The 15,528-nt window shown below is 50.9% G+C and overlaps 2 protein-coding genes across 7 annotated transcripts in view; one reads left to right on the top strand and one right to left on the bottom strand.

Moving 5' to 3' along the window:
• The window catches only part of PI4K2A (phosphatidylinositol 4-kinase type 2 alpha), a 28,587-nt gene extending 25,083 nt beyond the window's left edge, over positions 1 to 3,504 (top strand). The window contains exon 9 of the mRNA XM_081225231.1: positions 151 to 3,504. Within this exon, the coding sequence (XP_081081357.1) occupies positions 151 to 312 (162 nt within the window). The 3' untranslated portion in view covers positions 313 to 3,504. The remainder of the gene's footprint in view (positions 1 to 150) is intronic.
• Positions 3,505 to 3,596: 92 nt separating this feature from the next.
• AVPI1 (arginine vasopressin induced 1) lies at positions 3,597 to 11,986 on the bottom strand. Of its 6 annotated transcripts, none has more exons than XM_081225251.1 (4): positions 11,799 to 11,985; positions 7,360 to 7,422; positions 5,390 to 5,677; positions 3,597 to 4,188 (listed from the first exon to the last, which is right to left on the bottom strand). In XM_081225251.1, the coding sequence occupies exons 3-4, from the start codon at positions 5,674 to 5,676 to the stop codon at positions 4,029 to 4,031; spliced, it is 447 nt and encodes a 148-aa protein (XP_081081377.1). In that variant the 5' UTR covers position 5,677; positions 7,360 to 7,422; positions 11,799 to 11,985; the 3' UTR covers positions 3,597 to 4,028. The 6 variants fall into 6 exon arrangements, with proteins under 6 accessions (XP_081081377.1, XP_081081376.1, XP_081081379.1 ...); XM_081225250.1 differs by lacking the exon at positions 11,799 to 11,985 and adding an exon at positions 11,435 to 11,787; XM_081225253.1 differs by lacking the exon at positions 7,360 to 7,422 and having other exon boundaries at positions 11,799 to 11,986.
• Positions 11,987 to 15,528: the final 3,542 nt, after the last annotated feature.

Raw genomic sequence — 15,528 nt, 5'->3', positions numbered from 1 at the left:
TTAGTAAATAGCCTGTTGGTACAGTTTTCCATTAGTGGATTGTTTATTCTTGTTTTGATTCATAGGAGCACTCTATCTGCAGGTCTCCCTTCAGAGGCAGACCAGAATGCCTAGGCTTTGCCCTCACTGATCTCATTTTTCCCACTGCAGATCCTAAATCTGACCCAGGCCCTGAAAGACAACAAGAGTCCCCTGCACCTCGTCCAGATGCCACCCGTGATTGTCGAGACGGCCCGTTCCCACCAGCGGTCTGCTAGCGAGTCCTACACACAGAGCTTTCAGAGCCGGAAGCCCTTCTTTTCATGGTGGTAGCCCCAGAGGCAGACAAAGGCACATTGTCTGAGACTTGGCCTGGGAGAAAGCCTGGGGAGCAGCTTGCAGGAAGAGCCAGAGAAGCCGGCAGAGATCAGTGCCCTTAAGAGCCCTCCCTCTCTGCTCACCACCCCCTCAGAGCTTTCCCAAGCGCCGGGAGAAGCACAATCAGGACAGTGTGGGCTGTCGGGCTCTTCTGAGAGCTGGCGTGGGGGGGGCTGGCGCTCCGAGCAAGTAGTCCAGGTGCCTGGGAAGGAGCATCTCCATTCCAGCATCTCCTGGGGGAAGGCTGGGAAACTCCCTTCCCTTCCTGACACCCTGCTCTGTAGCTATTCCTCATTATATTCTGCATCAGAAAAAAACAAATACAAATTTAAATATAAAACCCAGGCAGAATCCCAGAACCTCTTATAGCAGAAAACCTCTCATCCAGACCTAAATTTGCATGGGCCTAGACATCCAGGTGTCTCACAGTTCCTTACCCCCACGGACCAAGGCAGCTAGGTGACTCGCAGTGCTGGCACAGACAGGAGCCACACTTCCTTTTGGTTTTCTGCCAAGTCTTCTTCCCCTTCTCCTCCCACCGGGGCAACAGGCTGACTCCAGACACGATTCTCACAGTGGGGAGACTTTTGCTGTAGAACTCCCAGCAGTTTTACAGAGATGGTATAGATCACCTCTGCTCCATCCCCTGCTGGGGACCCAACCCCTCTAGCCCAGGCCTGTAGGTTGCTTGTCACTCAGGCAAAGGCAGGAGGGAGGAAGTTGACTCCCCAGCATGCAAATGTGATCCATACCACCTGGGTATATGCTGGGAACTGTAATGGTCTATGGGTGAACTTATCCGAGCCTCGCTTCCTTAGTCCTTGGCCATAGCCAAAGGTAACAAACTCTCCCAGTCTGCTAGTTTGTTCCTGTTGTTTTAGATGTTTTCTTCTCAACTCTTGAGTTAGTGCTTCAGTTCTGGGTTCTGGAGTGGCTCTCGGTGAGGGTTCTGGGGTGGGTCTCAGCACATAAGAGGACAGGATATTAGGTCCTTGGACTTCTTTTTCCGCTACCACTGCTGCTTGTTGGAGGTAACAGGACTTGTGTTCCGCCTCCTGGTTGGCAGCTTCCCTTTGCTCCCCGACTTGTTCCAGGCCAGTTTTTCCACGGCTTCTTGTGAAAGGCAGGGCCCTAAGGAGAGAGGCCTTCACACTGCCCCCCGGTGGCTGCCCAGCCCACTGTGCATCTTCTTGCTTCCATGTCTCTCTTCCCTCAGCTGTCCCCCTTACCAGCTGTCCGAGCCCTTTCTACACCAAAGCAAAGAATGGCCTCAGGCGGGAGTAAAGAGGGTGCCACCCGTGGCTGTGGGGCAGCCCTGTGCTACTGGACATTTCAAGTTTCCGGCGTCCTGCGATTGGTCAGTCAGCCTTGGAAAGAAACTATCTCGAAGGTTTGAAGAACAACCAAAGAAAGGGAGCAAGGACTGTGGCTGTGTTCCCTCTGCTTGCCTAGCTCCCGCCATGCAGGAGGTGTGCAGCTCTCTCGTCAGCTGCGCCAGGCTGGGCCCCTTCCAGTCCAGCCCCCAGGAGCCAGCTTCTCCTGGGCTTCCACCCCGCCGACAGGAAGAGTCTCTGGAGCTGGGTACGCATGCCCTGTGGACAAGGCACAGCTCCCCGCTGGCCCCAGCCCTGACAATCCCATTGAGCCGACCCCGACTCTGACCTTGGGGACCATTTTTGCGAGAACATGGGAGCAGCAGGGCTCCCAGAGGCCGGAGGGGACCCAGGTGTGTTTAACTCTCCAGACGTCTGTGTACAAACGTGTTGGTGAAGCCCCCACCTGGGTGTTGAGAGAGCCTGAGCAGTCTAAAGAGCCCGGTTGCTTCGCTCACTGAGCCGATCTGCACACTGTCCTCAGGCAGACCAGCTCTGGGATGAGAAGGAAACTGGGTCCAACGTAGGAGGGAGCTGGTCCCAGTCCTGGCAGGCCAAAGAGTATGGGGCATCCTTTCCTGGCCCACATCCGTTCTCCTTGAAGCCTGTACTCAGGTTGCCTTGAATGTGGACTTTGGGAGAGCTAGGGCCCCGAGTGCCGGGGCAGGCTTCTGGTGGCACTCGTGGCACCGCCCGGCCCTCCGCCAGCCACAGGCTCTGTCTCCCAGTGTCGGGGAGTAGAGGCTGGGCTGTACAGTGCTGCTGCCTCTGCACTGTTCTTCCAATGCACTGTAGAAACTGTACGTAATGCATTTAAGTCAATGCAGATGTATGAATAACAAGTCCAATTCTGACCTTTTTTGTCTAGTTTTCTTTGGTGGAAGGAAGACAAGGTAGGAGGCAATTTTAAGGACAAAGAACCCTGTGTTGCCATGGAGTGAGTTACTGAGATATGGCTCCTGAGTCTCTTTTCCTCTAGCAGAGGAAGGTACAGGTCCTCATTTCCCAAAATATTTTCATAACTCATTTGACACCAACACCTGACCTGCACCTACACACATGCAAAGCTATTTGTAATCATCATGTATCCCTTTTACTGTGAATATTTGTTACAGAAATATTAGTGTTCTGTTATGAGATGTTCCCCCAATAGGGATTACACAGTTTTTGCAATAACTCCTCTCTAAAAGCCAAAAAAATTCTAAATTACAAAATCATCTCTCCCGGAGGTTTGGGGTAATGAATGTGGACTGGCTTCTCTTTTTGGCCGTAAGAGGGCAGCTCTGCTCTGTGTGTGCATCACTGCCCACTTGGAGCAATTTGAACCCTGGCTCCTTTAAGTGACGGATAATAAAGCAGATAGGATGGGTGTGAGGGGAGCTGAATGCTAATGAACATATAGTAGGCTTCTTTTGAGCCAAAGCTAGAATAGTGGTCAAAAATCCTCATCTCAAGGGTTTTCAGGCTACAGGAAGCCTCAGTAATGCAAAAGGCACGATTGGTGCAGCTGTCGAGCTGCCTCAGGATGGTTGCTCCACAGGGATGCGGAAGCCAGCTGAGGAGCTGGTGCCCACTACACTGACGGCAGACTCATCCGGCCTAGGGTCACGGCCCACTATGCAGGGCTGACTGTAATAGTCTCCCCTTCGAGAGCTGGCTAGGGGCCAAGAACCCTCTCTCCTCATCTTGGACCAGGACTGCCTATGGAGAGGCTTCCATCTCACCTCCCAGTCTGACAGCCTCTGGTCAAGGAGGCCAGCCCTATTTTCTCCTTCCTTCCCTCTCTGCAGCGAGCCCAGTGCCTCACCCCCAGCTCCGGAGTGTCCATGCTGGATCTTCCCCTTCTGTGACAGACTCACAAAGCTCTTGATGTGAACCGTTTTATTTTGCCACTTCAACTATGGTTTCCTTGTGCTGGCCTGAAGGGGCAGGGGTGTGGGACAAGCTGCTGGACGACGGGTTACGGTAGTAGTAGGAGGGTCAGTAGCAGGAGTGGTGAGATGCTGAGTCTGAGTGCCTGTCCTTGACTCCCAGGGGAATATCATGCAGCCCAGGTATAGTGTTAAATTGAGAAGGGCTGAGGCAGGAACGGTCACTGTTTCTCCTCAATCTGGTGAGGAATGGGTCCCATATAACAGCTCAGTGGAAGCCTCCGGGCCTGTTCTGACTCGAGCGGGCCAGTGGCAGCAGTGGGGCTGTCTGCTTCAACTCTCTTCCTCCTTCGCCTCCCCAGACCCTTTGGCAAAGGTCCCTATGAATCCTGGGGAAGAGAGAGCTGTTCCCAGCCCCTTCCCCGGATCAGTGTCTGATCTGATGAAGGTAGCTTGTGGGACCTGGCTTCCTCCAGTTCCGGTGGATCCTGGCACTGGTCCTCCTGGAGTTCAGATACTGCCCGCTGGAAGCCATCTCCGTGGCACTGCTCTGTGGGTCGGCCAGTGGAGCGCGGGCCTCTGTGATTCTGCAGGGAACAAGTGTGTGTTAAGCCAACATCAATAGGAAGGACAGTACAGGGACTGAAGAGATTTTGGTCATGGTGAACTATTAAAACACGTTGTTCAGGGGGACTTCCCTGGTGGTCCAGTGGCTAAGACTCCACACTCCCAATGCAGGGGGTCCGGGTTCGATCCCTGGTCAGGGAACTAGATCCCACATGCCACAACTAAAGGTCCCACATGCCGCAACTAAAAGATCCCACATGCTGCAACTAAGACCCGACGCAGCCAAATAAATAAATACTAAAAAACAAAACAAACATTGTTCAGGGCCAAATGAGACCAGGGCTCTGGTCTCATCTCTGCCCAAGGAGCTGCATGACAAGGCAAAGCTTTCAGACTGCTCTTCTGTAAAGAGAGTGGGGCTAGGTCAGGGGGTGTGACACTCAGCATTTCTCCATCTTCCTCATCCTGTACTCATGGCAGACATCATTAATCTGTCCTGATACAAGACCAGAGGGCAAGTATCCATCTCAAGATGATTTCAGTAGGGATTACTAATCAGTTGGAACTAATATGAGCAATGAAGCTGATCTGCTGCCCCTGGACCTGATGATCTCAGAAAGCCTGCTCGGATCTGATATTCTGACTGTGGGCCCAGCGTGTAACCCATAGCGATTGGTTAGGCCATGTGGTTCAACTCGATCTCTTGGGGCTTGCTGTTCCTGAGCTGGCAGTGACCTAATGAGCAAAGAGGTGGAGGACTAGGGAAAGTTTAAGGTAAAGTTTCTCAACCGTTTTTAACCCTTGATGTCTCTACAGTACTCTCTTATGCTATTTTCTTAGTAATCCCACAGCCAAGGTTTTCACCAGGCTTACTTTTGAATGTTACCTGTTCAGCAACAGGTAAACAGGGTTGTTTTTTCTTCCAGACCATAGTCCCTCACACCTGGTGGAGAATCACTGAGAAATGAGGTGGCCCTGAGAGGACCCAGGCACCCGTTCCCATGGGAGTAGGGTTAGGGTCATAGATGATTCCAGTAGGAAGAGCAACCTCTAAGTGTCAACCACGTGGTAAGTAAGCGCTGTGTAGACCTCACGACAACCCCAGTGGTAGGTACCTAGAGGTGAGGCCAGGTTAGCAGCTCCAGGCCCCAGAGCCGGGAAAGGGTGGAGTGGGTGTGTCAGTGCTCTCCTCCCCGCGGCCCTCCAGCCCCAGGGGCCTACCTGAGCCGGCTGCAGTGGTGTAGCGAGGGGCCCAGGGGCTTCTGCCGAGGGGGCCTCTTCCTGCGCAGCCTCTTCAAGGCCTCCGCCACACGGTGGTCCCCTGCACACTCCCAGACGACCTGCGCTCGTTCCTCGGCCAGCTGGTCCCCGCTGCGGTGAAACAGGCCCTGGATCTGCAGCAGCTCAGCGTCCTGGAAGATGTTGGCCGAGGCCTGCTTGCGGCCCCGGGCTTCTGTCGGGGCCTGCCCGGGGGGTGGCTCGCTCACTACAGAGGCGGGGGTACCCATCCTGCGTGCCGAGGAAGGAAAAGGGAGGGACGTCAGCAGCTCAGCGGGCCCTTCCCAAGCCCTGGGGTCCTGACTAACGCGAGGGCTTCTGGTGTTTCTATTCTCCAGGAGCCGAAGTGGAGGAAGTCTTGACTTAAAATCACTCTAATTTCCCAGGGCACCTTGGGGAAATAATAATGATGATGACAGTCAAACTTTACTATAAAGTGCTTATGTGCCTGACGTATGTATTAATGGTCACAGAAGGTCAGGACTGTTTATCTCCACTTTACAGATGAAGAAGCACACCCCAGACGTTAAATGACTTTCTTGCAGGCACAAAGCCATGTGTAAGTGCAGAGCCAGAAGTAGAACCCAAGTCTGTCTGGCTGTGGAGTCCACGCAGAGCCCGCGTCCTAGTGATAACGCCCGTAGCAGCGGCAGCTGAAACGTGTTAAGCACTTATGCATCAGGCTTCACTGTAAGAGCTGTATTCACATAACATCGTTGAAATATGAACACAACAGCCCTATGAGGTAGGTACTTTTTAACCTCCTCATGTCACAGATGAGGAAACTGAAGAACAATCCAGAATACTCTGATGCTGAGACCTAAGCTCTGTGGCACAGAAGTAAGAGAGGGGCTGTGGACTTGGGCTCCCCAGGTGGGAATCCGGCTTCTGGCCGCCTGCACCACTTACTGGCTGGGTGACCCTCCACACCTCATCTGCTTCCTGTGTAGCTTAGCCATACTAGTACCTACTTCGTAGAGCTCCTATGAGGACTGAGTGAAGACACATAAAGCATTAAGACCACTCATTTGCTTTTCCATCTACAACACTGAGAAGAGTCATCCCATTTTCTATTTTCAAGACCCTGGGGATGAGCCTAGTCCATATAATTTAGTAAACACAGTATGATATAGACCAATCATATCTAACCACAGTCCAAAGGACCACAGAGGCAAAGGTAGGGGCACAAGAAGGGGTTACAGGGTTAGAATATCCTATCAGGGCAGAGGCAGAAATCGATACTAAGTTCAATAAAAGTTAGGCTCTGCTCAACGCCCCTGCCTCCTCACATGCAAGAAATGAAAACTGAATTACCTCAGTTCTAGACAGTTGTTTTTGAATGATAAAGGCATAACAGGCTCACCCACCTTATCCTTATCTTCACTACAGCCTGAAAAAGCTATGGCATTGGAAAACAGCCTGGAGACCAGGAAGACCAAGGACTTTGGCATTACCCAGAATTGGGTTTGAAGCCCAGCTCTGCCACCGTCCTGGCTGTGACCTTAAGCAAGTTACGCAACCTCTCTGAGCCTGTTTGCTTAACTGTAAAATGGGGCTAATAATCAATTCTCAGGATTACTGTGAGGATTAAATGGGTCTAGTGTGGTATCAGGTCCCCAGTCGGAGCTAAATAAATGCAAATGCCCCTCTTCTTGGCATCCTTGACTTTTTTACTTGGGTCAGGGGTGTAATGTAGACCCTCCTTTTCCTCTGAGCAGCCTGGCCTGAGCCAGCTGAAGGCCTGCCTGTGCTCCCTTCACCCTTCACAGTCCTGGGCCTAACAAGGAAGGCCCGATTGCTAAGTCAGACCTCATTCCACAGCCAGCTATAGAGATACCTATCAAACAGCAACTGGCTTACAAAGGGGGAAATCAAATTTAAAATATATTTAAATTAAAAATGTACATGCTCACCGTAAAAAGTGCAAAAGAACAGAATCAGGGACTTCCCTGGTGGCGCAGTGGTTAAGAATCTGCCTGCCAATGCAAAGGACACGTGTTCAAGCCCTGGTCCGGGAAGATCCCACATGCTGCGGAGCAACTAAGCCCGTGAGCCACAACTACTGAAGCCCGCACGCCTAGAGCCTGTGTTCCGCAACAAGAGAAGCCACCGCAATGAGAAGCAGGCGCACCGCAACGAAGAGTAGCCCCTGCTCGTTGCAACTAGAGAAAGCCCGCGTGCAGCAACAAAGACCCAGCGCAGCCAAAAATAAATAAATAAATTTATTTTAAAAAACCCAACAGAATCATATAAATAAGAGCATCACCAGTTTCCTATCCATCCTCAGCCCACCTGCCGAAGTAACCCTTACTCTCACCTGCTTTTTATGCTCTTGAGAATCTGAGCCATCTCTCCTTCTCATTCAGACTCCTCAGATATGACTGTCCCCCTCCTTGCCCTGGCCATCCCTCCTCCTCATCCCAGTAGCCATCCTCCTTCCAGTAACTTCCACACTCACCCTGTCCCAGTTTCTAGGTCTTCTATCATAAGAACCCCACTCTCTTTTGAAAAGATTTAATAACAAAAATAAACCTTCAGAAGACTGTCAGATAAATTAACTTCATAAAAATTGTGCTTTTGGGGGGACTTCCCTGGTGTTCCAGCAGTTAAGACTCTGCGCTTCCACTGCAGGGGGCGCGGGTTCGATCCCTGGTCAGGGAACTAAGATCTCGCATGCTGCGCGGCGTGGCCAAAAAAAAAAAAAAAAAAGTTAAAAAAAAAAGTACCTGTTATCTGGAAAATGGGAATTTAAAAATCTGCCTCTCCATAGGCACAATTATGGGAATCCAGTTAAGACCTAATACGTGTGGTAATTAAACCCCCAGCGCTGGATGATATAAATATACTGTGACCAGACAACAACAGTCACCAAGTAACCAAATAACACTTTCAGGCTGATAAAGAGAAATAAAAGCTAACTATGGGGTGTTTATTCCGAATCAGCGACATGCATGGTATCATTTCATCCTCAAAACAGTTCTTAGGAATCAGGCACTGTTATCCTCATTGCCATTCAAAGGGGACTAAAGAGTAGCTGAAATACGTATCTTTGGCTCAGCCAAGGCCAGAACCTCATTTTAATGACTGCAGCCCGAGCTTTTAAACCACCAAGTTGCCCTCACAGCCAGGCCGCTCAAAGCACAGTTCTTCCCATCATTTCTGTGAGGACTGTTTCACTATTCTTATCTAATTCACAAAGGGGGGAAACTTGCCAGTGGAAAGGGAAGAACAGTGAATGTCCCACATGCCAGGCAGGAGTGGGGCTGTGGAATTTATTTTAATCTTCACTAGCACCAGAGCTCTTTACCAGGTGACAGGCTGGCCCAGCCTTGAAGCCATGAACCTGTGGCACTCTGAAGAGGAAGATCCCCAGCCTCCACCAAAGGAATCTGGAACTGCAACCCGGCCCAGTGCACAGAGCACTGGCTTCTGAGTCAGAGGACTAGGTTCGAGCCCTAGTTCTGCCACTCCTGGGCTGAAAGGTCTCAGGCACTTCACGTGGCCTCTGTGGGCCTGTTTCCCTCTTACATCTGAAAGGACAGGTTGATGCTTGTGGTCTCCAAGGGTGTGTGCTGGTGTTTGGAGTCAATGATTCCATGACAAGGCTAGGTCCATAGGGAAGCAGAGATGGGTTTGCTTGTCTGCCAGGGCCCAGGAGCAACATGTGTGGACAGGTCTGGCTTATTCAGTGCCAGGGAACTTCCCCACCAGTAGCTTCCCTTTTCTGCCCTCCTCAGTCTTCCCTGGAGGCCAGACCCTGCTGCGCTGCTGTGGGCTGTGGGGTTAGGGTCTGGTAGAAGACAGAGAACTCACTGCTCTAAAGCATTCTAGTGACCTAGGCTGGCTATGGCCAAGCCTGGAGCAGACTCCCAGACTGATCTTGGTGGTGGGAGAAGGGGTGACAGTTCTTCTCTTAGACTCAGGCAATCTCACCCTCCCTTCAGAGAGAATGGCAACGGGATCAAGTAGCAGCATCTGCCTCAGGGAGGATGTGGCTTGGAGCCTGACCTCCCAGATGGTCCAGCCACCTCTGCCAGGGCTGCAAGGCCCTGCCTCCTGCCTCTAGTCTCTAGCCTCCAGCCTCTAGCCTCCAGAGGCCAGTTACAGAGCTACCGTGAGTTACAAACACACCAACGAGGAACCATCAGGGAGAGTCTGAGCCTCCAGCCTCAACCACAGCCTCCATGAACCCCGAGAGGCCTTGGCACCTCCAGATTTTGAGGCCCCTCACTCCTGGCTCCGCCTCCCACTCTGGGATTCAGAGAGCAGAGTGAGGCTGGGAATAGAAATCAGTGGATTTCACGGAGGACTATCTGGTAAACTTGGAGAAAACTGAATCAGAACACTTTTATTATCAGAAAAAAATTTCCTGTCTTATTCAATGTGTTACTTCCCCACGAACTTCCTGGACAAGACCTGAATCCAGGGAAATCAGTGTGTACTTGAACAATGGCAGTTTTTTAAACTGGGAGATGAAACCACGGATCTATTAAAAGATTATAAATGGATCTTTCATTTCAGAGCTGACATAAAAAATAGGTATGGGTCTCTGAGCAAATGCGTAAAGACTAATTGTGAAATACTTCAATTTGATCCAAACTAGCTTAGAAACGAACTCCCAAAGTAAATATCAAATGTTGAAAATGAAGTTCAACTTGTTTTGAAACAGGCAATAAATGAATTGCAGGGCTCTTACAAAGAAATATATTTAAAAGGTGACTCACCATGCACTGAATTTGAAGTACATAAATATGGTGCCCAACTGAACGTTCTTTGTAATGTATGAAGCTCAGCTCAGACAGTCATTTTCTCTGTAGTCTCAGGGAGGTACTGGGAACTATGACAGGCACAACACACTTGTATGACCTGGGCGGCAACTGGGCCCTCACTCACCCCCTTCAGATAATGCTGGTGATGGTAATAATCTGTAATCAGAGGCCAAGGGCCTCTTTAGAAAAAGAACTGGAGGCTCTGGCCCAAGGCCCAAATCAACACCTGTGGCTTCCCTGCACAGACATGCCACTGGACAGCAGCCAAAATCAGTGGCTCCTTCAAGCAGGAGGCTCAGTCCAAATGGCCTTGTGGGCCTAGCTCAGCCAGGAGAGAACTGGACACAGGTTGGTCTCCAATTCTGTGTCCCAGGAAGTAAAGAAAGGAAATGGACCCTTCCCCCAAATCAATTCTCAGATATGACCTGGAAGTAAACTCCTGCTAGATCTAGGAATAACTCAAGAGTTCAAGAACCCTGAATTCTGGCTCTGCCCCTGATAACTGGGTACCTTGGCAGGCCTCGGTTTTCCCCTGCCTCAATTTGCACATTATCAAAGTGGTGAGAATAAATAACCCTTAGGGGATAGGGAGATAAAGTATGCCAAAGCATCTATGCCAGTACATTACGTCGTGAATGAATGATGCAAGGGAGAGAGGCTGTTCAACCACCAGGGACTATAGAATCATTGCCATTTTCATCCTCACTACTGTCATGAAACTCCCTCGAAAGGGACCTTCACTCTTGGGAGAAGAGAGTAAAGGGAGATGGATTCATCTGTGGACCTTTAAATCATCGCTGCCATTGAGGCAGCTTGCTCCCTGTCAAGTGCAGAACAGCACTTTCTGAGGAGTAATATCTTTAATCCTCACAACACCCCTATGAGGAGGCACTATTATTGTTACACCCATTTTACAGATGAGAAAGCTGAGCCCAGAAAGGTTAAGTAACTTCCCAAAGTCACACAGGTGGTAGGTGATGAGGCTGGGATAGGAACCCTAGTCTGATCCCAGCGCCCACGCTCTCAACCACTGCTATTTTTGTTCCTGTCGGATGGCTGACGAAGTCTTCTGGGGGAGGAAGGACCCAGGAGGCTCTGAAACGGGCTATCTGCTTCTGCGGGTTTTGGAAGGCGCAGGGATCGAAAGTCAGGTCTCCCAAGCCAGCCTCTGTGCCCTCGACACTCTACCGCCCCGCGGGGAGTTAGAGCGATTACTCACCACGCTGAAGGGCAGAGCCGACAGACCTCAAATCGGGATGGGGTCAGCTAAGATGCACCCACCCCCAACCCCTTGCACGGCTTTCGAAAGGCCGGGCGCAGCTCTGGGCTTCCTGCCTCGACGGTGCTTACAGGGACCGGACGGCGTTCATCAACAGGACAAGACCTTGGGAGGGGGTATCCTGGTCGAGGTCACACGGCGATATCCCCAGCACGGGTCCGCCCCAGGGGCTCAGACGTGGCCGCTTCGCACTACGACGGGCTCTAAGTGGACCTGGGAGTTCGGGTCCCGGCGACACCCCTGCTCTGACGGCCCGCCCACTCGCTTCCACCGCAGCTCAAGACAGGCTGCCGAACCTACGTACCTGGCCGCCTGAGGCGGGCCACCTCGGTCACAGCCGCGGTTCCCCAGAGAAAGCGCTCCCTGGCTCGGGAACAACCAATCCTCTGCCGAGCTTTGGTGTGAGCGCCCTGCGAGCCTTCCAAAATCGAACGCGGAGACTCCGTGAGCCAATCGGCGGCGGCAGAGGGGCGGGGGGCGTGTCCCACCTAGCCCCCTTCTCTCCGAAGGCCTCGAAATCCGAGTGCGCCAGGTCCAATCAGCGGCGGAGCAGCAGAGAGGGGCGGGTCCTCCCGGGCCCTTTCCCTCCGCCCCAGGCGGCCCTCGCGCCGCGCGCGGAGGTGCCCCTTTCATTGACGTCAGTCCTCAGGAAGAGCGCGGTTTTGCTGGCTCGGGAACGGGGGCGGGGCTGCATTCCTGCCCCGGGGTGCGGCGACGGCTGGCCCTGCTGGTTACACGTGACGGATGCTCCCCTCCCCTGGGCCCGAGGCTTTTGCGCGCGGCGCCGAGTTCCTTGCAGCATGTGGCCCTCTGCAAATAGACTTGCAGCTCCTTAAACTCAACTCCCAGACCACTTGTCTTCTGGCTGCAGCTTTGCGGGAGAGGAAGGGACAGTCAGTGCGGTGGTCAGACCTTTGGTTTCAAAGCCAGAATGTCGTGGGTTCGAATCTTGAATCAGCTGTGCAATCTCGGGCCAACCTCCTAATGAGACACCATTAAAAAGGTTTCATTCATGCCTTAGACAATGGTCCATTAGGGATTCACCCTGTCCGAGTTCCTTGACCAGCAGCGAACTGGAGACACCTTTAATAAGCCTTGCCTTGGGGGAATTTACAGCTTAGTAAGGGAGGCAGACATTTAAAAACTTAAAACATTTAGTTGTGATTACAATTGTGATAAACATGAAGGAACCTAAGGTCCCTTGGGGAGGTCCTAGAAGGGAGAAGTAACATTTCAGTTGAGTTGTGAAGGAGGAGTTGAAATTGATCAAATGAAGAGGAGTGGGTCTGGGCAGAGAGAAAGGCACATGCTAAGGCCAGGAGGCAGCTTGACTCAGGAGGACTTGAAATGAGGCCGGGAGTAAGGTCAGCAAGGGAGAGAGGTGGGGAGGCAGAAGGCAGAGGCAGGTAGTGAAGAAGTTTCCATTTGGTCCTCTGAGGGGAATAGCATTGTATGTGTTTATTTAATAGATACGTTATAGCACTTACTATGTGCCAGTAATGCCAGTCAGCACTTTACAAATAGTAGCTCATTTCATCCTCATGACAAATTTGTGTTCTTAGAAATTCACTTTGGCTGCAGCTTGAAACTTAGGGGGACAGGAGTGGATGCAGGGTGTCCAGTAGGCCCTTGATAAGTGCTTGTTTGCTTCGTTGGAAGATGAGGAGTTGTTTGTGCACTGGTTCAAAAATGGTCACAAAGGGCACCTGCGAATAGGCAGCTGAGTCTCCCTGACTTCTTTTTCACTTCAAAGCTGACCTTTGTAGTCATTTGAGTTCTCTTTTGTAAAAGTTCCCAGGGGGGAACGGTAAGAGCCAGCACACTGGGATTGTGGGTCCCTTTTGGCAAGGTGGAGGGTATGTTTGGGAGCTGTTCTTCCTCATCCCACGGCCTCTAATTCCTCTCTGTGTCCTGCACAAAAACAGTATCGGCAAGTGCTTTATTGTAGCTTAAAGGGTTTTAACAGTGGCTTCTCTTTGCTTTCCTGAAGCCCTGTGGAAATATTGAAAAAAATGAAGAAATCAGCAATGTTCATCTCCAATAGAAAGTATTGCTGCAAAGCCTTTCATCCAACTGCTTGGCTAAGGAGAGTACTGTGCAGACAGTTAAACCAGGAATCTGGGCTTCTGAACCAGGAACTCCTTCTACTCCATTCTCCACAATAGGAAAGCCAAACTCTTGGCATATCAGTGCTTGGAGAGGCTAAGAATTCTGATGCCATGAGCTCTCTGAGCATACCAGGGTAGGAACTGGGGACTTGTGTCTTCTGGGTCAGATGTGACTAAGGCTGGGTAGAGAATATCTGGTGTCTCCAGACATCTTTGCAGGCATGTGACCATTGTGTGCTTCCCACACAATGGAACCATTTCTATTGCTACAGCTTTGTGATTCAATATTTCTGATGAGAAGATGAGGCACTTCCGTGAGGCCATGCAGGAGTGGGGGATCTGGGATCCACTCCCCAACAGGGCCCTGTTTAGTGAAGGCCTACCCTGGGTAATGGAGCCCTGGGCTAATTCAGGCCAAGACCTGGCTTTACCAGGGATCAGATCAAGGTGAGGCAAGTGGAACACTCCTTGGGTGCAATATTTGAGGGGGCAACAAAAAACTCCATAATTAGGATAAATATTTTAATGTAATATCTTTAAAAATCAAAATAATGCAAAATATCCATGATGAACAAAGTATTGACATTTAACATAAAGACAGGCTGTTGTTTGTTTTATGACACTATCATTTTGCAATGGGAACAGTCATTTCCAATCAGCCCGCGGTTCCCAGGAAGGCCGCCATTGTTGTCTCCTGCCAATTGGCTTTGTGAGTGTTGACAATATTGTGCGAACAGATTGGGCAACACAGGGCTTTATATGTGGCTGTGTTTTTTTTTTTTTTTTTTTTTTTTTTTTTTGCGGTACGCAGGCCTCTCACTGCTGTGGCCTCTCCCGTTGCGGAGCACCGGCTCCGGACGCACAGGTTAAGCGGCCACGGCTCACGGGGCCAGCCGCTCCGCGGCACGCGGGATCCTCCCGGACCGGGGCACGAGCCCGCGTCCCCTGCATCGGCAGGCGGACTCCCAACCACTGCGCCACCAGGGAAGCCCCGGTTGTGTTTTTTGATCGTAGAGCTTTTATCCACTTTTTCCATTTGGTTCAAAATATGGAAGGATGTTTTGATAAGTGCATATAGGGGCGCACATTTTCCCTTTCACCCTAGGTTCCAATATGGCTCAGCAAGGTGCTAGTTTTTAGGGGAGTAGAGTCTAGGAAAGGGGTTCTAGCTGTTTAACCTTAGGCAAATAACTTAACCTCTCTGCTTCTCTATTTTCTCATCTATAAAATGGGAATAATCATACCCACCTCTGAGCGTTGCTGTGAGGATGAAGTAAGGTGCTATAGGCGCAGTGCATAATATAAACCTTGCTACAGACACTAAAGCAGCATTTGACTCCTTCCCTCTGTATGCTGCAGGAATTGTTCAAGCAGCTGGACAGTCACAAATGGTCCCCCAGTGGGACTGAGACTTGTTCCCATGGGTTTGTTGTTGCTGAATGCTCTGTTCTGGGGAGAACAGAGAGAACTTCCACACTCACCTGACAAGCAACAGTGGGACTCTTGAGTCAACTCCGTTTTTCTTGGTAAATGACCTGATCATTCTAAACTTTTTAAAAAGCACCCTTCTGCTTAGGACGTTACAAAAAGCAACTTACAACAACCCTCTTCTGTGAACTTACAAACTGAACAGGCTGAAAACAACAAAGTTCTACAGGCAAATGGTGCATTATAGAAACATTAAAAAAAAAAATACACTGTTCAGGGGCTTCTCTGGTGGCGCAGTGGTTAAGAATCTGCCTGCCAATGTAGAGGACACGGGTTCGAGCCCTTGTCCGGGAAGATCACAGATGACGCAGAGCAACTAAGCCCGTGCGCCACAACTACTGAGCCTGCACTCTAGAGCCCACGAGCCACAACTACTGAGCCTGCGTGCCACAATTACTGAGCCTGCGCTCTAGAGCCCGTGCTCTGCAACAAGAGAAG

This window comes from Mesoplodon bidens (genome assembly GCF_964165515.1).
Source record: "Mesoplodon bidens genome assembly, chromosome: 1".
Taxonomy (NCBI): domain Eukaryota; kingdom Metazoa; phylum Chordata; class Mammalia; order Artiodactyla; family Ziphiidae; genus Mesoplodon; species Mesoplodon bidens.
Note: the sequence above shows the minus strand (reverse complement) of the source record. Positions and strands in the feature narration are given on the sequence as shown.

Coding starts and splice junctions, on each gene's coding strand:
- AVPI1 (XM_081225249.1), bottom strand. CDS start 11,585: ATGAACGCCGTCCGGTCCCT. Junction 5,678..11,565: donor ATGAACGCCGTCCGGTCCCT/GTAAGCACCGTC, acceptor CTCGGCACGCAG/GATGGGTACCCCCGCCTCTG. Junction 4,189..5,389: donor CACCACTGCAGCCGGCTCAG/GTAGGCCCCTGG, acceptor TGTTCCCTGCAG/AATCACAGAGGCCCGCGCTC.